General features: G+C 37.6%; 3 protein-coding genes and 1 long non-coding RNA gene across 4 annotated transcripts; all 4 read right to left on the reverse strand.

Moving 5' to 3' along the window:
- Positions 1-18: 18 nt before the first annotated feature.
- Positions 19-3,595, reverse strand: LOC131020160 (uncharacterized). Its single transcript, XM_057948849.1, has 10 exons — positions 3,241-3,595; positions 2,949-3,158; positions 2,783-2,878; positions 1,997-2,113; positions 1,486-1,905; positions 1,312-1,392; positions 773-1,217; positions 448-701; positions 201-374; positions 19-124 (listed from the first exon to the last, which is right to left on the reverse strand). The coding sequence occupies exons 1-7, from the start codon at positions 3,523-3,525 to the stop codon at positions 1,089-1,091; spliced, it is 1,338 nt and encodes a 445-aa protein (XP_057804832.1). The 5' UTR covers positions 3,526-3,595; the 3' UTR covers positions 19-124; positions 201-374; positions 448-701; positions 773-1,088.
- LOC131023550 (uncharacterized) lies at positions 197-961 on the reverse strand. Its single transcript, XM_057953094.1, has 3 exons — positions 773-961; positions 448-701; positions 197-374 (listed from the first exon to the last, which is right to left on the reverse strand). Exons 1-3 carry the CDS (start codon positions 959-961, stop codon positions 197-199), a joined length of 621 nt encoding a protein of 206 aa, XP_057809077.1.
- Positions 3,596-4,048: 453 nt separating the features above from the next.
- Positions 4,049-6,774, reverse strand: LOC131023551 (uncharacterized). The gene is made up of 5 exons (XM_057953095.1): positions 5,680-6,774; positions 5,295-5,489; positions 4,948-5,195; positions 4,764-4,869; positions 4,049-4,687 (listed from the first exon to the last, which is right to left on the reverse strand). Exons 1-5 carry the CDS (start codon positions 6,772-6,774, stop codon positions 4,049-4,051), a joined length of 2,283 nt encoding a protein of 760 aa, XP_057809078.1.
- A 1,549-nt stretch (positions 6,775-8,323) lies between these two features.
- On the reverse strand, positions 8,324-10,865 carry LOC131020161 (uncharacterized). Its single transcript, XR_009100626.1, has 3 exons — positions 9,814-10,865; positions 8,723-8,800; positions 8,324-8,374 (listed from the first exon to the last, which is right to left on the reverse strand). It is a non-coding gene; the product is annotated as an uncharacterized LOC131020161 (long non-coding RNA).
- Positions 10,866-23,005: the final 12,140 nt, after the last annotated feature.

Here is a 23,005-nt window from a genome sequence, read left to right on the forward strand (position 1 = left end):
AGTGTGTAAGACTTACATGTCAACGACGAGTTTCCATGGGGTATCTTTATTCCGATGACAAATTGGATCCATCAAAGAGACACGATCTTTCTCAAGATCAATGATTGTCAGAATCCAATGCCCACTATTTTATAAAAAAAATTGGATTAGTAGGCGAAAACATATACCACACTAACTACTAACTTAACATTTTCACTTACCCCACGTTGCAAGGAACGAGTACCAGCTGATTTGATAAAGCCTGAAGTAACCTGTCTGCTAGTTTGCGGGCTCTTGTCTCGGTTGAGTCTTGTCGATTATGAGATACAGTAAATGGATTCACAAACATAAACCTCCCAAGACTTCCCTCTGTCTTCATCTTTCCATAAGAATGGCTGTCAACAAATCATTTCAGACTTAGATAAGAAATCCCGATTATAAATGATAGTAGCTTAATAAGATATTTACCAAATGTATGCGATAATGCTGTTCCCTGTAATCGGTTCCAGATTACAAAAGGGAATCACATCATCCTTCAAGAGAATCCAAACGCTTAGATCTTGCCCAAACATTTCAAAGTCTATTGGAAGACGTATTCCTTCACCCGCGAATGACTTCTCCATCATACAATATAGTGCTACCAATGATGAAGGCAATGATGACAAATTCTTCACCGCGGACTCTTTCAAAATCTTTTTTCCACGTGTCTTCTTATCAGGTTTCTAAATACACAACACATTATATGTTAGGTATTAATTAATACTAAAAGGCTGCTAGAAAGAATTAAAATTACCTCAATTGATTTCTCCACCACCAAATGAGTAGGCCATGCTACATGGGTTCCTAATGCATTTCCCACTGTAACCATGTCATCTGAAATAGGTTTGGGTAATCGTGCATTATCATCAACAACCTCATCAATCGCCACACGTAAGCAGTCTTCAGGAAAGGGAGATCCGTGAAGGACATCTCCAGCAACCATGACCGTTCCGTAAGCTACAAGTTTTTTGGATCCGTCTTCAAGTAATTTAACCACCTTCCCCTACATCAATTAGAAAGGAAGAAAAGACCAAAAATAGATGAAAGGAAGAAAAGACCAAAAATATTTTTCAAAAGTATTCACATAATACCTCCAACCCAACTGATTTTTCAACCACCTCAATGTCTTCATCGTTTTCAACCACCTTCATGTCTTCATCGTTTTCAATCTTTTTTCCACGTGTCTTCTTATCAGGTCTCTAAACACACAACACAATATATGTTAGAAGTATTAATTAATATTAATAGGCTGCTAGAAAGAATTAAAAATTACCCAACTGATTTTTCAACCACCTTGATGTCTTCATCATTTTCAACCACCTTCATGTCTTCATCCTTTTCAATCTTTTTTCCACATGTCTTTTTATCAGGTTTCTAAATACACAACACATGATATGTTAGAAGTATTAATTAATATTAAAAGGCTGCTAGAAAGAATTAAAATTACCCAACTGATTTTTCAACCACCTTGATGTCTTCAGCGTTTTCAACCACCTTCATGTCTTCATCGTTTTCAATCTGCATCTTTTGAGGCTTTATCACAGAACAGCTGCCTAATCCTTCAGACTTATCGTCCTTATCACCCACCTTCGATTCCAGTTTTCCAATTCTGCTTACTAACTCGTAGATCACTTTATCTAGAACAAGTATGCGTCCATCTTGTTCTTTTATTTGCTTCTTTGCTTCTTCCAGCTCAGTTTGCGCTTTCTCATCAATTTCTTGTTTCTTAACTCTAGGTGTTTCAAAGAATGATTTGGGTTTCACCCCTGCCCCTAAACCTCGCACACGGCCACTATGTTCAGGTTTCTCCAGGGCACGTGATAGCAAATCGCTTGAACAAGATGAAGAATCAACTCGGCCTTCCTCCTTTTCCCTTATGCAGTCATCCTGTTATTTTTAAGCAATTAAATGGTTAAAACATTAATTTGTCCAATTTAATGAATAATTTAAATTAAAATAACATAATGCAATTTCATACTATTTTCTGGAAAGCATTCTTCAAGTTATCATTCTGAACTTCTCCGTCCTTGGTCAGTCTTGCTTTCTTCCACATCGTAGCTCTGTCTATATCTTCATCACCGTGTAAATCAGACGTCTACAAAACAAATAATATGAATTTAGATAGTATAGTTACTGCAAAATGTTCATTAAATAGCAAACATTTGTTGGGGACATTAAAGTAAGAGGGAAAACTTCAATTTGACTGCAGATTGGAAAAAGATACAGGTTCTGTTCACCAGATGATGCAGTTAATTCTCACTATCAGAAAACGATGACAAACAAGTATCAAGTATGAGAGAAGGATCTTTGGTCAATTCTTCACCATTTGCTTTTATAATTAATGTAAGAGCAAATAATAACATTCTTTAATCTTTCATAAACACCTGCAGGAAAGCTCAAGTTCTCATTGAATCGCCTATCAAACTAGGTTTTGTAGCACTGGTAATAAAATCTATCTTTTGTCCATGACGGTCTCTACCTGAACAAGATTCCTAAATGCATTTGATATTTTAAGTAGTCAATGAAAATCAACATCCTATTAACAGTAGGGAATAAGTAATCAGGCTATATTCAAGACTGTCAGTTCACTATTCGATGCATTCCCAGCAGCTACAGAGTGTATGCAAGCATTCCCATTTCCCTTTCTCAACTGTTATACGCATCCTACTAACACAACATCACCTGCTCATGCATGGTTCTTAAAGAGTCCGCATACTATGTTTCGACTATTCAATAATCTCTTAGCAAAAAAGGAATTTACAACCTTCAACTCTTCGGCAAATTTAGCATATCCTTTGCGGGAAAGTCGATGGGGGTATATGTTCTTACTCCGTCTCTCCTTTTGTTGCGCACTGAAATTCTGCAATATTAAAGTAGTGATGTAAGAGACAGAGCTTCAAGCAATTAAAAAATCTTTAAAAATCAAACACCTTAAATTCAGTCGACAGTCGAGTGACTACAAACTGATTCCATTCTAATGGCAGAATGCCACTTCCCGGTGGTGGTTCTTGCAACTTCGAGGCGTCATCTTGACATGGTACAATGAATTCATTGTACATTCTACATTTCCAGCTTCGCCACTTGGCATTTGCAGATTCCATACATCCAGCCTTCCACTGCTCGGGAACATCGTAGGAAGACTACAAGAGCATGAAATCAATAAAATTATACAAACATAAGATTCCTAAAAACACAAAAATAACATATTTTCTGGAGATTTACTTTAACCGTGTCCCATATCAGGTCTTTAACATCTTGCGGGACAGCTTTCCACTTCTTAATGTTTATCTTCACGTGATCACGTGTAAGGAGGCCAATGTAACTTTGCATTTCAGCTGCTGCCTCACCCACTGGCTGTCCACGTGCGTTGAAATCAACATGTTGGATGACCCCTTTTGCCCTCCGCTGAGCAACTTTCGTCAGACATACTTTCCCCCTTTTGGCTCTACTTGTTGAAGTTGTATTTGTATTTGTAGAAGGTGCCGGGGCACAAGGATCATTATCCATTGAAATCCTAGTCCTGTTCTACAGTTTGGAGCTTCTCCCTGAGTCTAGCAGCTAGATCTCAACTTTCCTTCTCGATCAAATCCCTATAAAAAAAAGAAACATTGTATCGATTAAAACCACTAAGTATAGATTCACTAGAAACTATAACATAAGACAACTGTTGTGATAAATAAGCAAATGAGTGTAATTGTAATATTAGCACCTAATGTCAATCAGTTTATAACAGCAAAGAAAATCAATCAGTTTACCAAACACACAGATCCACTATAAGTCTAGATTCCTACCCATAAATAATGGAACTCCAGAAATATAGTGATAACCGACAGATATTAGTTTTATTATAGTGTATGTAATCAAAATGATATTTTAGAATCGACAATTGTGCTTCCTAAATGAGCACTCCCTGGACAAGGTCAGTAATGTATACCATTAGCAACAACAATTATTTTAACAAACATGTAAAAATAACTATATAATCATTAGGTGCTAAAAAATAAATAAATATTGCAAAACTCATACCAAACTACATATTAGCATTGTCAACCCAAATAACATCACAGTCTTCACGCACACATGGTGGTTCATTTTCATCTGACGCATTGTTTGAATCAACTACAGGCACTGTGCTTGAAAAACCTTGGAGTTGGACAGAAATGTCTCCCATATTATCACGATTGACTTCTTCAGTGTATCGTTTGTTGGGACTAGCAAGAACTACAGACCATGCTTCATCCTCAGGATCTTGAATGTAGAACACTTGTTTAGCTTGATTACCCAATATAAATGAATCTGTCTTGTACCCTAATTTATTCAAATTCACTAAGGTAAAGCCAGAATCATCCACTCTTACGCCACTTTTGTTGTCTACCCAACTACACTTAAATACTACAACACGGAATGCAGTGTAATCAAGCTCCCATATTTCCTCAATTCTTCCATAAAATAACATGTCACAAACAATTGGATTTTTATCTTTCGAACTAGCAACTTGCATAACACTTGCATGTATGCTAACTCCAGAATTTTGAGCCACTCTAAAATCATCACGGTTTTTTGTATTAAAAACAAAACCATCAATAGTGTAACTAGCATATTGTGTTACACGTTTGCTAGGCCCAAAAGAAAGAAATCTCAATCTAGAGTCGATAGCTGTATTTGCAACCTACAAACAAGTTAAAGAATAATATAAGTTAATTTTTTATAACATAAACAGTAATAATTTCCAATAGAGTACTTACTTGCTCACGCATCCAAGTAATAAAAAGCCTATTGTGTTCCTCTTGAAGCCATTTCTTTATCTTAGCTTTCTTAGGAAACATTGTTGTCAAATGTGCCATGTGAGCCCTATAGAAGTTATTGGATTTAGAGTGATCTGACCTTTGTTCACTAAGTTGAAAAATGAAATTAATAGTTCAAGCTTACTCAATATAGGGATCAATATCGGCATCGTTTGTTAGCACATAACGATGAGCTTGCTCCCATTCTTCATCACTGATTACTTTTACTGTAGCTCTTGATGAAGACTCTGTCAGGTTGTCCTTCAGATTAGAAGATGGGATCCCTATAGTGTATGTATTGGCTAAGTATTCCGAGCAATATTCAACAGCCTCTTCTACAATATATGACTCGGCAATACACCCTTCTGGTCGATGACGATTGCGTACATACCCCTTCAAAATTTTCATGTATCTCTCAAAAGGATACATCCATCTATACCACACCGGACCACACAATTTAACTTCACGCACAAGATGTACAGTTAAATGTACCATGATGTCAAAAAATGAAGGTGTGAAGTATTTCTCAAGCAGGCACAAAGTTGTCACTATGTCTTTTTGAATTACTTCCAACCTAGGCACATCTATCTCTTTATTGCATATATCATTGAAAAAGTGACACAACCTAGTAATGGCAATCCTCACATGCTTAGGCAAAACACCACGAATAGCTATTGGAAGCAATTGCTGCATCAATACATGGCAATCATGTGATTTTAATCCACTAAGTTTCAGATCCTTCATGGATCTTCATTCCAAGAAATGAAGTACAGACTTTGCGCTTCTCCTATTTAGTAAGTGTATAACATGCAGGCGGCAAACATGTCTTCTTCCCAACCACAGTTGGTGCTAACTCATTTCTCACACACATGTGTACCAAATCCATTCTCGCAGCAACTCCATCCTTCGTTTTCCCAGGAATATCCAACAATGTACCGATTAGACTTTCTAGAACATTTTTTTCAATGTGCATCACATCGAGTATGTGACGAACATGTAAATATTGCCAATACTCTAACTCATAGAAAATTGACTTTTTCTTGAAACATGAGTTGCCTACGGAAGGACCAACTGACTCTTTTGTCTCATTTTGCTCTTTTTTATCCTTTTTCTTTCTCTTCTTAGAATTCACTTCATCTGATATTTTTCTGCCCTTTGTTTTTCCCCACACACAATTGCATGCTTGCATTCTTTCAAAAACTTCTGTGCCACTTAGAGGTTTTGGGGCAGCCCGCAACTCTTGTACGCCGTCAAACGCTTTCTTCTGCCTTCGGTATGGATGGGATTCAGGTAAAAATTGTCGGTGTCCTGTATAAGATACTTTTCTACTGTACGGTAGCCATTTAGAATGAGTTTGATCTGCACAAATCGGGCATGCTTTATACCCTTTAACAGAACACCCAGACAAGTTTCCATAGGCAGGAAAATCATTGATTGTCCATAATAGAACCGATCTAAGTGTGAAGCTTTGAGAACGATGTGCGTCATATGCTTGGATGCCTATCTCCCATAACTCTTTCAAGTCATCAATTAGGGGTGCCAAGTATACATCAATATCATTCCCGGGTTGCTTGGGACCAGAAATCAATAGAGTTAGCATCATAAATCTTCTCTTCATGCATAACCACGGAGGAAGGTTGTACGTGACAAGTACAACAGGCCAACAACTATAGTTAGAATTCATCATATTGTGTGGATTCATACCATCTGTTGCTAAAGCTAATCTAAGATTTCTGGGTTCGTTACCGAAATCGGGCCATTTGTTGTCTACTAATCTCCAAGCCGGTGCATCAGCTGGATGACGCAACTTACCGTCACGCTTTCTTTCATCTGCATGCCAAACTAGCTCTTTCGCAATTTCCCGAGTACGAAACATTCTTCTGAATCTTGGTATTGGAGGAAAATACCACAGAACTTTTGACGGCACTCCAGGCATAGCCTTACCTTTCTTATTCACCTTCCATCTTGACATCCCACATGTAGGGCAATCACTTGAATCTAAATACTCCTTCCGATATAAAATACAATCGTTGGGGCAGGCATGAATCTTGTCATAATCTAACCCTAGGATGCTAAGGTTTTCTTTGCATCGTACAAAGAAAAAGGCATGGAATTGGTTTCAGGGAGCATTTCATTTACCAATTTCAATAGATCATTGAAACTACTATCACTCCAACCATGTTTCGCCTTCAAATTGTACAATTTAATAGTGGCAGATAGCTTGGTAAATTGACTACAACCAGGATATAGAGGTTTTTCAGCGTCTTCAAGCAACGTCTGAAAATGGGTTGGGTTATTTTCATAGACATCATACGCATCGTGAATCATATCTATTGGTTCCTCAACACTACATCTCGTATCCCCTTGTCCAACCCGATTAGTATCATGTGTTGATAGAGATGATGTCTGCCCTTCACCATGTCATACCCACTTCTTATATGTCATGTCCATACCATTCATTATTATATGACCCTTTACGACAATACGTTTATACTTCCTAGTGTTAGCACACTTTGCACAAGGACAAGAGATTAAGTTAGCATCACAACCACTTTGGACTGCAAAATTCAAAAAAGCTTCAACTCCGTCCTCATACTCTTGTGATAATCTATTCTTTGACATCCATAATTTATTCATTTTTATCAATTCCGTAAGTAACCACGCAATGTACCTAAATAGTGGCAGTTTATCAAATAATTAATTAGTAACCACATAATAAACCTATACAGTAGTGTATGTAATAATTAGTAACTGTTAAATTATTTTATTTAAGATTCTCCAGTTGTACTTCAAATATCATATTTAGTTAATTGGATTTATATCTAGAATCTGTCTCGGATTTAATTGGCCATCAGTCAACTGATTTAATTGGTATCTAATGCTAATATGATTTTAAGTCTTAACAGAAAAATAATACTCCTATCAACGGGAAAGTTACTGTTTCTAACTTTCTAGTATTGTGACTCAGATTTGTGATGGAAGTGTAATTAGTTCAGTTATAAATATTGCACAGATATTTGTTGTGCAGTACAAAACTGGTAGTTGAGAGATACTAATACTATTAAGTACTAAGATTTGATTTGGTTCTGTTAATAATCACATTCCATGTGTTTCCTCTCTCGTTTCAAAGTATATATTTTGCTATTTTTTCCTTATATCTGCTAGCCCACAACACCATATTTTACAATCTATAGCATGTTCATGATAAATGTTCAAACTAAACTAAAGTGTAAGCATCAAAACACACAGCACAAACACACATAGCACATAGAATCGGCTCCAAGCCATCACCACAGCAACAAATGGAATGGAACGAGCCATTCCCCAACCTACTCTCCATATCGACTACCTAGATACATGCTTATCTATGATATTCATGCATAACCATGGCTGCCAGTTGAGCCATGGTGCAAAACTAAGAGCACCTAGATTCCTTCTAAAATCTATATAAGGTATTTACATAACCATGGCTGCCAGTTGAGCCATGGTGCAAAACTAAAAGCAAGAGGATATAAAACTCACCTTCAAGCTTATCTCTTTGTCAATCTCTCTATCACCGTGTGCTTTCAAACCTAAAACAACATAAATGTAAATGATAAACCTATCACAAGATCAAAAGGAAAGTTGTTCAAAAATTTTAAGGATTCTCCATTCTTAGGAAGTTTAATTATCACACATAATGATTTTTGAAGATGCGAAAGTTCTGTTGGGCTTCACATGAAACGTCAACAAACACACACAAACTGGGGAGGAAGTGGGGAAGGTGAAAGCCACACCCCATAGGAGGGGAATGCATGTAATTTGTTAACATGATTAAACTGAATAAAAGTTTTTACAGATCCATAACCTTTCACATTATACTGAACCTCTGAAATATATGAAGAAAACACATATAAGAAAGGTAAAGTTTCCAGTAATACCTTTTCTGTCCGGCAGTTAGGGTCACAACTATGGTTTATAAAGCGGCCCAAATCCCCTTTAGCACATGCATCAATTACCTGAAGCATAAGTAACATATGCATCAAATTCCAACATAACATGATAACCAAATATCATCAAGCATGGTAAAGGTGCTGAATTGCATACAGCCATGTAGGTAGCTTTTAAATATAAATAAAAATTGCAATAGCAGACATATATGATGACTGGAGTTCTGTTAGCATTGTTGCCCATCAATGTCTTTGTTTTCTTACTTAACTCAGAGGATGACTTGATTAATTGAGTATGCTAAGTGATATGTAAGTATCAAATGAATATCATTGTTGGTGACTTTATATTCTACATTTCTACTTACGGATATTGCCTTGTAAATATTGTCTTGATATTTCAGTTTATTAGGCACTTTTCAGTATTTTGGGAGCAACAAATTGGAATTTAGTTAGTTTAATTGAAAATCATGTAGTTATTTTCTTATTCTTAGATAAACTGCAGAGCACCTCTCAGAATATGTGGGTAACATTATTGTGTCTGAACTTGGAAATTATCACTTAGATGAGTTATTTTCAGGTCGTGTATGTATAATGTCATATGCACTCAGTGAGCTGCACATAAGGACCAAATGGCTAATTGATGGCCAACAAGGACCTGGGCCTGCCTAAGTAGGATTAGAAGGGGGGCAATCTTGCTAATCTATTTTTTAATATGGGCACTCTGGTTGATATTAATCATCGAAGAGTTTCATTCAGGCTGAAGGGATGTTAGCTTAGAAGTCTTACATCACTGGTCGCTGCTACTTTTGCCCCTTTTCCCAGGTTTATGTTGACAATGCTGAGAATTATACATATGATGATGAAGTGCTTAAGAAAAGGAATTTGCAGATTGCAGAAACAACAATATGCATCTCCGTTGTAATTGGAATATGCACTTTGTCATCAATAGAAAAGGATACTAGAGGATATCATAAATCAAATCAACTTTGGAGCAAAAATAAAGAATGTAAACATACAAATAAAGCCCTAGTTCAATCGAGACTTATTAATTTCACAATTAAAAAGCCCTAGTTCAATCGAACCTGGAATCGCTGGCGGCGGCGCAACGAAAAGCGGAAGGGCGGGCGACGGCGACCAGATGTTGAGAGCAGATGAAAGGCGGCGCCTCGGCGAGCAGGGGTGGCGGCGCAACAGGCAGAGGAAGGGCGAACGGCCGTCCTCCTTTTGCAGAAGTCAGCTTCCCCCTTTTGCGGACGTCAGCTTCTCTATTTCCTGAACGACGGCGACCAGATGTTGAGAGCAGATGAAGGGCGGCGCCTCGGCGAGCAGGGGTGGCGGCGCAACAGGCAGAGGATGGCCGAACGGCGGTCCTCCGTTTGCAGACGAACGAAAATTTTGAGGAACCAAACTTGCACACGAACGAAAATTTTGAGGAACCAAACTTGCAGACGAACGAAAATTGCAAAGGAATGAAAAATTCAGCGCGGGATCGAAGGTGTTAGGCGCGAAAATGTTTAGGTGAAATAACCTAAGGCAAAATCTATTCCTTTTTTCTTTTTCTTTTTTTTCACTTTTAATATTCAATTTTTGGTATTTAGATTTTTAATTTAGATTTTATATAAGTATTACTTAATGATAAAACAAAAAAATGTTATAATTTTTTTATTTTTCAAAGTCTATATCTAGGAATAAATTCAGATTTTAGGATAAACAATTTATATGTTATTTTTTAATATAATATAATATAATTTTAAAAAAATTAATAAAAAAAATTAATAAAAAAAAATTATACACAACAGTTTTTAGATACGCTCAAAGATAACGGTTCCAAAACCGTTGTAAATGACTCTTATACATAACGGTTCTTTAACGTTATGAATAAACCGTTATAAAAGATGGTCATAGATAACGGTTACATAACGGTTTTGTAAACCGTTATGTATGCAACTAATAGATAACGCAAAAACATAACGGTTTTTCAAAAACCGTTATCTATGGATATAGACAACAGTACATAGATAACGGATTTTTTCAAAACCGTTATCTATTCCTAAAAGTGCGCTCATAGATAACGGTTTTTGAAAAAAACCGTTATCTATGTACTGTTATGTATGTAAACTTTTGTAGTAGTGCTGTCTTCACACCTCGATCAACGCAGCAGCCTTTCTGTCTTTGTTATTCTAGCAAACCAATTGAAGCTGAGCACAACTTCAATTTATCAATGGTTACTGCCTTTGTAAACATATCGGCTGAGTTCTTGCTTCCTTGGATCTTCTCAAGTTGTAAGATCTTCATCTCCAGCAGGTGACGGATGTAGTGATACTTCAACTCAATGTGCTTTGTCCTTGAGTGAAACGCTGGATTTTTAGCCAAGAAAATAGCACTTTGACTGTCACTAAAGAGTGTACTATTCTCATGCTTCTTCCCAAGTTCTCCCAAGAAATTCTGCAACCATACCATCTCCTTGCTTGCTTCCGTCACGGCTACATACTCAGCTTCCGTAGTAGACAACGTGACAATCTTCTGCAACTTAGAAGACCAAGAAATAGCAGTACCACCAAAAGTAAATACATACCCGGTTGTACTCTTCCGACCTTCCAGGTCATTTGATGCCAAATCTGCATCAACATAGCCAACCAACTTGGCACTCTTGCCATCAAAACATAAAACCTTGTCCGTGGTACCTCTTAAGTAACGAAGAATCCACTTGACTGCTTCCCAATGTTGCTTGCCCGGATCACCCATGAATCGGCTTACTACTCCCACTGCATGCGCAATATCTGGCCTTGTACACACCATGGCGTACATAATGCTGCCTATTGCCGATGCATAAGGAACTCTTATCATCTCGGCACGTTCCTCCTTTGTACATGGCGACTCCTTCTTCGACAGCTTGAAGTGACAACCCAACGGGATGTTCACCGGCTTCGAATTCTGCATGTTAAATCTTTCCAATACCTTCTCAATGTAGTTGGCTTGTGAAAGATACAACTTTCCTGCCGCCTTGTCTCTTTTGATCCTCATGCCAAGAATCTGATTGGCCTCTCCAAGATCTTTCATGGAGAATCGTTCAGACAATTGCTTCTTCAACTTATCCATTTCCTTTGCATCAGCTCCTGCGATCAACATATCGTCAACGTATAGCAAAAGGATAAGATAACTTTTGTCGAACCTCTTGTAGTAGCAACAATGATCAGCGTGGCATCTCGCGTAGCCAATCTCCAACATAAAACTGTCAAACTTCTTATACCACTGCTTCGGAGCTTGCTTCAGGCCATACAAGCTCTTTTTCAACTTGCACACAAGATTTTCTTTTCCTTTCACCACGAATCCCTCGGGCTGTGTCATGTACAAGTTTTCCTCCAAATCACCATGAAGGAATGCTGTCTTTACATCCATCTGATGTAACAACAAGTTTTCTGCAACTACCATGCTCAACACTAAACGAATAGTGGTCAGTTTCACAACAGGAGTAAAAATATCGGTATAATCAATACCGTATCGTTGCTCAAACCCTTTGACAACCAGCCTTGCCTTGTAGCGTTTGCTACCATCAGCTTCAATCTTGATTCGATAGATCCACTTGCAATGCAATGCCTTCTTCCCCTTTGGGAGCTCTACAAGTTCCCAAGTGCCGTTTAGGATAAGAGATGCAATCTCATCATCCATAGCAACTCTCCACATCCGCTTATTACTACCAGTATCTGCCTCTGCATAGCATTCAGGCTCACCACCATCAGTAAGTAGTAAATAAAAGTTAGAGGGCGAGTACCTATCAGGTGCACGTCGCTCTCTAACCGGTCTTGGCAGCGGATTGTTTGGTGGTGGGGTTCTTGGCTCCTCATCTGGAACCTCTTCAAAATTCTGGCTCTCCTTGCTCCCACTCGAGTTTGAGATGTCTAACTCGACTACTTGGGAATCAGAATTGTCAGGGCTAGATGCTTTCACTCTTTCCTTGTACAACACCTGTTCATTGAAAAACACATCTCTACTTCGAATAACCTTTCGGTTCTGCTCATCCCAGAGCCTATAACCGAACTCGTCTCCACCATAACCAATGAACGTACACTTAAGAGATTTAGCATCTAACTTGCTTCTATTAACATGATCAATATGAGCATAAGCAACACATCCAAAGATGCGTAGAAAAGATAGGTTTACCTCTTTTCCTGTCCATTCTTCCTCAGGTATCCGAAACTCCAATGGAACTGATGGACCTCTATTGATTAGGTATGCAGCTGTGTTAACTGCATCTGCCCAAAACATCTTAGGCAACCCACTTTTCAGCCTCATGCATCTTGCTCGCTCATTTAGTGTTCTGTTCATCCGTTCTGCTACACCATTCTGCTGGGGAGTTCCTCTCACGGTTTTCTCCATGCGAATCCCATTCTCAGCACAGTAGTCTTTGAACTCCTTAAGTTCATATTCTCCTCCATTGTCGGATCGTAGACTCTTTACTTTCAGCCCTGTTTCAGTTTCTACAAGGGCTTTCCACTTCCTGAAAGTATCAAATGCATCGGATTTATTTTTAAGAAAATAAACCCATACCTTTCGAGTGGAATCATCAATGAAGGTTATGTAGTATTCCGAGCCACCAAGGGATTTTACAGGCGCCGGTCCCCATAGATCACTATGGACCAGCTCCAGCTTCTGCGTCTTCAAGGTTCTGCCGCTTCTCGAGAAGCTTACCCTTTTCTGCTTTCCGAACACGCAATCCTCGCACAGGCCAACTTCAACAGTTTCCAGGCCAGGCAGCCTACCCTTCGAACACATTATCTTCATCCCCTTTTCGCTCATGTGGCCAAGCCGACAATGCCACAAATCTGCATTGTTCACTCCTCCTGTAAGATCAATGCAATCTTTGGAGTTAGTTGTCATATACAACGTGCCCTCCTTCTTTCCACGAGCTATAATCATAGCTCCCTTGATTATCTTCCAATTACTGCAGCCAAATGTCACTGTGTAGCCCTCTGCATCAAGCTGCCCAATTGAAAGTAAGTTCCTTTTCAGTCCAGGAATATGTCTGACTTGATTCAGCTTCAACTCGGATCCGTTGGATGTCACAACTCGCACGTCTCCCTTTCCCACGATTTTCAGGGGCTCATCATCAGCAAGATACACCTGTCCAAAATCGCCAGAGACATAATTTTCAATTATATCTTTATTACTGCATGAATGGAAAGACGCTCCAGAATCCAGCACCCACGACTCCATCGGACTGGTCACGCTCAGGACCAACGCCTCGCCTACATCTTCTGTTGTGGCTGCGTTCGCTGTCTTTTTGTGATCCTTTTTCTTCGGTGGCGCTTTACACTGATTCTTAAAGTGCCCGAACTCTTCACAGTTCCAGCACTGGATTGAACCCTTATCCGTCCTGGATTGGCTCTTTCCTCTGGACTTTGACCTTCCCCTGTTCTGCCTTCCTTTCGATCTTCCTCGATATTCCGTGTTCAGTGCAGACCCTGACCCTGAAATAGATGGAGATTCTTTCCTGCGAATCTCCTCGCTGATCATCAGATCTCTTACTTCGTCAAAGCGCAACTTTGCCTTTGCCGATGAAGCGCTAACTGCTATCACTGTTCCGGCCCAACTTTCTGGCAGAGAAGATAGCATTATTAGGGCACGAACTTCATCATCAAACTCGATCTTCACCGAGCTCAGCTGTGTGGTGATCATGTTGAACTCGTTCAAATGATTCTGCACTGGTGTGCTCTCGGACATTTTTAGATTGAACAATCGTCTCATCAAATGTACTTTGTTTGCAGTTGATGGTTTCTGGTACATCTCCGCCAGAATCTCCAACATCTCCTTTGTTGACTTTGCTCCAGTCGTGTGGTAGGCAACGTTCCTGGACAGCGATAGACGTATTGCACTCATCGCCTTTCTGTCCAGCAGCTCCCACTCGTCCGGATCCATCTTATCTGGTTTTTCTTTGAGGGGCTGATGTAGATCTTTTCCATAAAGGTAATCCTCGATCTGCATCTTCCAGAAACCGAAATCCGCACCATCGAACTTCTCAATCGTAATCTTTCCGTCGCCCATCGTAACTGCTCCCAATTGATAAACAAGATAATTTTCTCAAAGTAATTCTTTTCTGATGTGGAGGTTCAGTAATTACTGCAACCACAGAGCATACTAAGAATTACAAAAGAACAATCACTGTTCACAACGAAATCACTATTCACGATGAATAGTAACAGCACAAGAAAATTATCAGACCGCCACAAACGTGGCTCTGATACCAGTTGTTGGGAAATATACACAAATAATTCCGCCCATTATCAAATCGAAAGCAATATCAAAGATATAAATTATCTAAGACGGGAAAAATAATGACACCGATATTTAACGTGGTTCGGCCAAACTGCCTACGTCCACGGACCCACCCCAATATATTAGAGAATCTCAAAAAAGGAGGAGTACAACAATACCACACTGTATTTTGTATCTGCCTACGCAGAGGCTATCTCTCAACTCACTTTTATCACTCGTGTATAACTTCCACACTGAAGTTTTCTCTCACAAGATTTTCTCTCTATCTCTCTATCTCTCTAGCTAGAGAATGCTTTGGTTGTGTTTGGTGTGTCTATCAAATGCTGCGGAGAGGCTCTTTATAGGCAAAAATTAAGAGGTGGTTGGTGGCAAATGGTGGTAGGTGGCACATGGTGGAGTTGGTTGATGGCTACCTACCTATTTTTGACTAACATAAAATTGAGGTACTAAAATCTTTTGCAAAAGGTCACTAATTTAAGTCTTATCAATGTTGTTTAAGTTGTCTAGTTCGTTAATTGAGTTTCACAAAATACCAAAAAAAAATGCATATAAGAGCAAAATTTCGTTGATTCGCTATTGAATACCGAAAAGCGAAGGAAAAATAAATCGTAACTTTAAATTATCAAAATATAACCTCGTAATACACAATGAAATCTATATATTGATTAATTGAACATGCCAAACCTCAAAACTGAATAAAAAGATATAATCAAATAAAAATCCTAATAATTAAAATAAACTAATAAATAAAACACAATTCATAAGTTAAATCTTCTTTTAGTTTGATTTTGAGGAATGTGCATATGGCATTATTTTATTTTGTTTCTTTGTGTTTTTTTAAAGAAGGTATATATGGCGTTGTTGAACTTAGAACGGAGTTCATTTTGTATGCATGTTCATCCTGATCATTTCCTAAAAACAATTGATGCAAATAATGTTAAATTCATTTAAACTCCTTAAATTTTAATTAATTAATGTGATGTGACTTAATTAGTGGACGACGGTCTCACGCCAACCATCATGATTCATGACATAAACAAAACCAGAAAACGTTGTATGCACTTCCAACAGACATTTCTGTATATCAATTTGGATACAATTAATATTAATATTCAGATAATAGCAATATATTTTGCAGCTTTGCATAAGCAGATTTGAGGAGGTTGTTAAATTACGAGGAAAGAGAAAATATAAACTGGCAAACTACAATAAATGGAATGCGACTCTGACAACTTTCTCGAACCCACGTTGGTTGAAAGCTTTGGTCATTTCCCAAATACATAAATATTAACACCATAAATTTATGACGCAACCTTGGAATCCATATATTTACTAACCCCATTTGTATTGCCCCGCTCTCCCCCCCCAAAAAAAAAAAATAGATAAAATTAAAATAAATAAAGAAAAAATAACAAAAAACTAAAAAAGAAATAAAGTAAATTGAGAGATATAGAGACGAGACAGAGTATATTATTTTCTTTTTTGGATTGAAACATTACAAATGGGATGAAGATAGAATCGTATAATATGTATATCTTTAATTATTGATTTGTCTTGTTGGTCAAGATATATAGTTTCGATTTAAATGTTTAGGATTTTATTATAAATAGGAGTTTTATTTATGTCTTATGAGAGTCGAATTAAGAGTTAAAATATAGAGGATGAGATTATTCCCTTTTCGCGGTGTTCTTCCGGTGTTCATGAGTGAATTAACGGATTAATCCTTATGGTACGTATTTCGATATACAGTAGTTATCAATGAAATTTGTATATTTATCAGTATCAAATATTATTTTACGCTTCTACCTGCATCAAACGCTGAAAAAAAAAAATTGGGACGTTATTATTGGGACAAATGGAGTAATATATATGGAATGGTTTCAATGAAATCTTTCATACATGTTGAGATCTTAAATTGATTTGTAGGTGTTGATTTAATGTATTTTATGACTGATATTTATCTAGATGAGGAAAACTTTTACCTAAATTCGAATTTTGGAGGGATTGAAAAATTTTACTAATTTTTTTTTAATATCGTTATTCAACATTATATACTGTCTCATTCATCACTATATATTGATTCTTATTCATCTCACGGAGTAGCATTAATCTCACTAGAACCTAACTCTATATATATTTGTAAAAAATTTATGAAAACTCAAGAAATTTATCCAAAGTGCGTGTTTCAAGTCCATTTGTTGAAATATTATTGCATTAAACATGCTAGAAAATTTTGTCCAGAAAAAAAAATGCTACAAATTATATATAGGTGATGCCGTGCGGACAATTTTACTAGTTTTTGTATTTCTACGAGAAACTATACTTGCTAGCTAGAACTAGCGCAGTAAACAAACCAAGCTGCTCGCGAACTATTCGGACCTCGGCTCGAAAAAAGCTCGTTTAAGTTCGTTTAGAGAAGCTCGATAAATAAATAAACCAAACTTAAGCTTAGAAGTATTCGGTTCGTTAGCTCGTGAACATGTTCGTTAGGTGATTCACCTTGAAAAATATATAAATTATTAGTAGATACAACTTATATTTATCCACTAAAAATTATAATAATTGTATTAAATCTCTAAATAATTTTGTTTGTTATAAGAAAATAATTAATATATTTATTATTTTGAATAAAATAATTTATTTTTAAAATAAAATAATCAATATTTTGAATATAAATATAAATTTAGAAAGTTCGCATAGGCTCGTGAGCCGCTCGTGAGCCTCAAAGTATTCGGTAAGTAAAGTTCGGGATTCGATTCGATACTAAACAAACTAAACTTGAACACACCACTATTTGGTTCGACTCGATTTGATTACACCCCTAGCTAGAATCAAAAAAGTATAGAAGTAAACTAATTATATAGTATTTGTTTATATTTATCTATATGTAACATAGGAGTATTATATACGAAGTTCTTCAAGAAACAAAAAAAAACATTTATATACTAAGAATCAGAATTATAGGGTAGAAATATACTCAGAAAAGCCTCACATACTAGATAGTGATCCAGATTTCAGAAAAGCAGCTAGTCAAGGAGGCTTCAACATTAGACTCACACAACAACCACCAAACAGCCCAGATTGTAACGTAAATGACTTGGGATGGTTCCGAGCCATTCAATCGTTACAACATGAGACTGCGTGCAAAACAGTAGATGAACTACTGCAAGCAGTTGTGGATTCTTTTGAGAAGCTATCACCTCATACCCTTAATAATGTTTTCCTTAGTTTACAGGGATGCATGATGGAGATCATGAAGTTTAAGGGACAGAATTGTTACAAGATTCCACACATGGGAAAAGAAGCACTTAGAAGGTCAAACCAACTGCCACAGAACTTGGAAGTCCCAGTGGAGTTAATTCAAGGGTGCATAGACTACCTAAATGAGATGGGCAGCCAAGATGGAATCACAGAGATAGTGCAAAGCCTTGGCTTAGATGAGATTGAAGGATACTGATTAGCATATTAGTTTTTGGGTTTCATTTTGTAAATCATAGCACATATGTAGTTGTGCATAAACAAAGGTTTTACCTTTTTTTGTAAATCAGAGCACATATGTAGTTGCTCAAACAATGGTTTAACCTTTTTGTAAATCAGAGCACAGATATATATAGTTGCTTAAACAATGATTTAATCGTTTTTTTGTAAATCAGACCACCAAATTCAAAGCAACAATTCAGAGGCAAAATCCACCACAATCAAAGGCAACATCAGAGCACATAGGTCAATCAGACCATCAAATTCAATCGAACAATTCAGAGGCAAAATCCACCACATTCAAAGGCAACATCAGAGCACATAGGTCAATCAGACCACCAAATTCAAAGCACCAACAATTAGAACGAAATCACCTCATCAAGGGATAAAAAACCCTCTTCTTTGCACTGTTTATCGGCTATGGCAACACACTCGGCCCACTCCTCCGTGCTCGGCTTCCAAGGAAAATAGACAGGGGCAAAATCCATGGGCGACATCACCTCCACTCCAGTTTCGCACCGTTCTTTCTCCATGCCGCCGGCGACCCCAAGCCCATCGGGATCCCTGCCGAATTCAGCTTCTAATTCGAATAGTTGAAGACCCTCGTGAATCCAACACGAATCGGTGGACGAGGGGGGTGGCGATGGAGTGGGACGGAGGAGGAATGAGGAGGTGGCTGAGGAAGGAGTGGGACGGAGGAAGAGGGAGGAGGCCGCCGTAACTGACCATACCTCCACTTGGGGAGGGGGAGGGGGCCGAGGGATGCTCGTTTACCTCGCCGCCGGCGAGCCCACCGCTTGCAGAGACAATCGCGGTGGGGGGCGGCGAGGGGAAGAACGAACTGCATAAGGCCGACGATGGGGCGAGACAAGGGTGAGGCGAGGGTTAACCCACCCATCGTCGTCTGCCATTAAAATGGGCGAGAGAGAAGACAGCGGCGCTTGGGGCGAGAGAGAAGAGAAAACCCTAGAGAAGAGAGAAGACAGCGACGCTTGGGCGAGAGAGAAGACAGCGTAAGAGAGAGGAAGTAAAATGGGCTGAAATTAGGGTTCAGGATTTTTAATTGAGATGGGTTAGCCCATTACTTAAGTATAGTTATTACCCCTAATTATTTCTAATTTTTGCCATTTATAGAAGTGTGTCATGCTTCGTGGGACAACCCAAAATGGAAAGTGTGTCATGCTTCGCGGGACGGAGGGAGTAATTAATATGTCATAAATCCAACAATTATGGAAGGAGTGTCGAGTACCTACGTACGGTGATAGACATTAGTAATTAAAACCACAAAGAAACTTAATTAGAGCCCTCTTAGAGCATCTCCAACGGGCGTGTCGAGCGCCGCGTCGATCTGGGTCGCTGGAGGGAAGGTCGCACTGGAGATGCGGCGTGGTTCGAAGCAGTGGCGATGGCAAGACCCGGGGCGTTGGTGGATTTTGGCGAAATCGTGCGCTACACGCGCACGGTTTAATTTAAAAAAAAAATACAAAAGCTGGGAATTTTGGCGAAGGCAAGACCTGGAGTGGATTTTTGCTGAATGTTTTGCTGGAAAAGAGAAGGAGATAGGGGGCGAAGGGAGTCGGTGGGGAAAGAAAGAAGAAAAGGGGAGTCGGTGGGGGTGGGGAATTTTGTTTTTGTTTTTTTTCTTTTAAAATCTTAATTATTTAAATTATGTAATTTTTTTATTATTTAAATTATGTAATTTTTACTTTTATTGCAATGTTTAATTTTAATTTTAATGAAATTTGGAATTTAAAAATAAAAGTATAAAAATGTGAATTTTGTGGAAATGATGATTTAAGACTCACTCTAAGACCCAATGCATTGGAGAGGGGTGTGTCAAGACCCCCTCTAAGACACAATGCATTGGAGATGCTCATGGCCCTCCTAAGAGGGCCATTAGAAGTGTCAATAAAAGAGTATTCGATGCTCAAATCACTGAACAATATAGAAATTATAACTTAATGTAAAGTAATGAATAAATCATAACTAATTTAATAATAGTAAAGAGTTGACAAAATAAAAGATGTTCGGTCAAACGGATCCATCAGATCGGCCACAACGATAGCGGTAAGCCAAACTTGAGCAAGGGGTCCTCAGTAGTCCAGGCTAATCCAGCGACATGAACCCTAGAGAGATATTTCCTCCATCCCACGAATCTTGACACATTTCTAAATAAGATAATAATTATTACTTTATCTCTCCTACTATATCACTTTTATTACATTCTCTATCCTATTTTATCACTTTTATACTTTATTAACTACACACTTAAAACATTAATATACAATTCCTTAATTGACGTGCCGAAACCAAACGTGTCAAAATTCGTGGGACGGGGGGAGTACAACCTTGCATGCAAAGAGAATAAACAAAGAGACAAAAGTGGAGAGATTGTATAATTATCAATGATTGGATGGATTATTTGACTTAGTAAGCTAGTGTTGTCCAGAGCTAATTGAAACCGGGTGAACCGGCCTATGCTCAACAATCCAAACCCTTAATCGTTGATCATAGGTCGAAACTGGAACTGCCTTGAACACAGTCCGATTAAGAGCTCAAAAATTTGAACCGCAAAACCAGCGACTAACCGTCGAACCGAACCAACAATTTAGTAGGTTGTAGGTGTGGCGGCAGTAAAGGCGAAAAATCGCCGGTTCTAGGCGATTAACCGCCCAAAATCGGCGATTTTTCGATTTTTAAATTAATCTTTTTTTTTTCAAATTCAAATTAATTTTTTTTTCCTCATTTTTATCTATAAATAGTTTAGAATTAGTTATTAGTCTTTATACATAATAGTTTAGAAACTTTAGTGTAGTAAAATTGTTTAGTAAGTTTAATTTACTTATTCAATTTTGTAATTTGAAGATTGTAATTTATTTGTACATGTAGATTGTATATTTTTATTTTGAATTCAATAAATTGTGAATTTTATTATATTTTGGATGTTAATATGTTATAATTTTATTTCGTTTATATTTTTTTAAACAATTTCATTATATGAATTGTATTTAATAATGTAATTTCAAAAGAAAAATATACACAATAATAAAGCAAAAAAAACAATAATCACCGATCCTAAACCGACGGTTTCCGGCCCGACCCGAATCGGCCCTTCTCCCTTATTATATGGGCCTATCACGATTCACCTTTTCGATTAACTGTGAACTGCCAATCCAGGCTCTAAATCGTCGATTTCCGACCAGCGAACAATTCTATAATAGGCTTATATGATGAGTATAGGGCGGCTAGGGTTTCTTTTGATGCTGTATTACAACCCTAGTGACTTGGATTTTGTAGGAGCGGATCTCCCTTATGCTCTAATTAACTTCCTTACCAAGCAGCCGCTCAGGTTCGACCTAACGGCCCCACTTGCCCCGGTCTGTGGGCCCAAACATGATCTGATTATAAGCCTTGAGCTTATATTAATTGAAAAGCGGTATAACCTACCTGATTGGGATCACTCCGCTCAAATTTGATTAATACTACAACTTATGCAAAATTTGCTCAAAACAATAGGCAAATCAAATTTTACTAACAATACTTTTTTTTAAACAATACAGTTTTTCGGTTGTTTTGGTGTGGGTTTTGCGCCTTGGTTTCGCTTTGGGCATACGTGGTTTTTGCTTTGTGGGCACCACTGGTGCCTCGCTGATCCCTCGTCTTAATAAAATATCTTTTTCCTGATAAAAAAAAAAGTACGATACTATGATTAGTATATCAATAATATATCATCGCTTCCCAAACTTAAATTAAGACCAATAAATAAAAATTGTAGACAGAATGTTTTACTAAAATGGATGGGCAGGCTTTATTAATTATTGGAGATTTTTGTTGGGAGTGAGTCTGTCGACAACCTACCACTTACCAGTAGCAACTAGGCAGGAGATATATAGGCCTAGCTCGGGGGCCCTCGAATCATGCTTCCTGCTACTTATTAATTTTATGATTTGGAAAAAAAATTCAATTTTCATTTTATAAAGCTTAGCATTTAATTACCACTGACCGCTCTATATTTTCTGTCTTGCAATACTTCGATCTGCCACATGTTGCAATTTATATGTCCCCATAAATACAATGATTAAGATTTTGATCTCTATATATAAAGAAAATCTATATAATTCATTTCCTATATATATTGGATCTCAAGTGAAATTTAGGGACATAATTAAAAATAGAATTTGAAAGATTAAGCTTAGGAATTAAAACATAAAGTTTGATCATTAATTACAAAATTTTATATTGTGGGATTTTTTAATAAGAGACCCATATCCTTAAGAACGCATACTGGTAAATTCGAATGCTCAGCCACCTTATTTAAATTATAATTATAATTACTAAATTCTAAGTATGGATTGATAAGTTCTATTTAAGAATTACAATAAAATTATAATTACATTGATGCATAGATTCGAATATACAAAATTGATATCTATTCTTATTTAATTTCTTCCGCTCGTGCCTACAAAAATTTAATAAGAAAAACATCACTTGGTAAATAAAAAATTGTTACGACTCGGTACGTTT

Source organism: Salvia miltiorrhiza, chromosome 4 (genome assembly GCF_028751815.1).
Source record: "Salvia miltiorrhiza cultivar Shanhuang (shh) chromosome 4, IMPLAD_Smil_shh, whole genome shotgun sequence".
Taxonomy (NCBI): domain Eukaryota; kingdom Viridiplantae; phylum Streptophyta; class Magnoliopsida; order Lamiales; family Lamiaceae; genus Salvia; species Salvia miltiorrhiza.

Coding starts and splice junctions, on each gene's coding strand:
- LOC131023550 (XM_057953094.1), bottom strand. CDS start 961: ATGGTTGCTGGAGATGTCCTTCACGGATCTCCCTTTCCTGAAGACTGC. Junction 702..772: donor TGGTGGAGAAATCAATTGAG/GTAATTTTAATT, acceptor TTGTGTATTTAG/AAACCTGATAAGAAGACACG. Junction 375..447: donor AGCATTATCGCATACATTTG/GTAAATATCTTA, acceptor ATTTGTTGACAG/CCATTCTTATGGAAAGATGA.
- LOC131020160 (XM_057948849.1), bottom strand. CDS start 3,525: ATGGATAATGATCCTTGTGCCCCGGCACCTTCTACAAATACAAATACA. Junction 3,159..3,240: donor TGATATGGGACACGGTTAAA/GTAAATCTCCAG, acceptor ATGCTCTTGTAG/TCTTCCTACGATGTTCCCGA. Junction 1,906..1,996: donor AGAATGCTTTCCAGAAAATA/GTATGAAATTGC, acceptor TAAAAATAACAG/GATGACTGCATAAGGGAAAA.
- LOC131023551 (XM_057953095.1), bottom strand. CDS start 6,774: ATGTCAAGATGGAAGGTGAATAAGAAAGGTAAGGCTATGCCTGGAGTG. Junction 5,490..5,679: donor TTGCTGCGAGAATGGATTTG/GTACACATGTGT, acceptor GTATTGATGCAG/CAATTGCTTCCAATAGCTAT. Junction 4,688..4,763: donor TTACTTGGATGCGTGAGCAA/GTAAGTACTCTA, acceptor ACTTGTTTGTAG/GTTGCAAATACAGCTATCGA.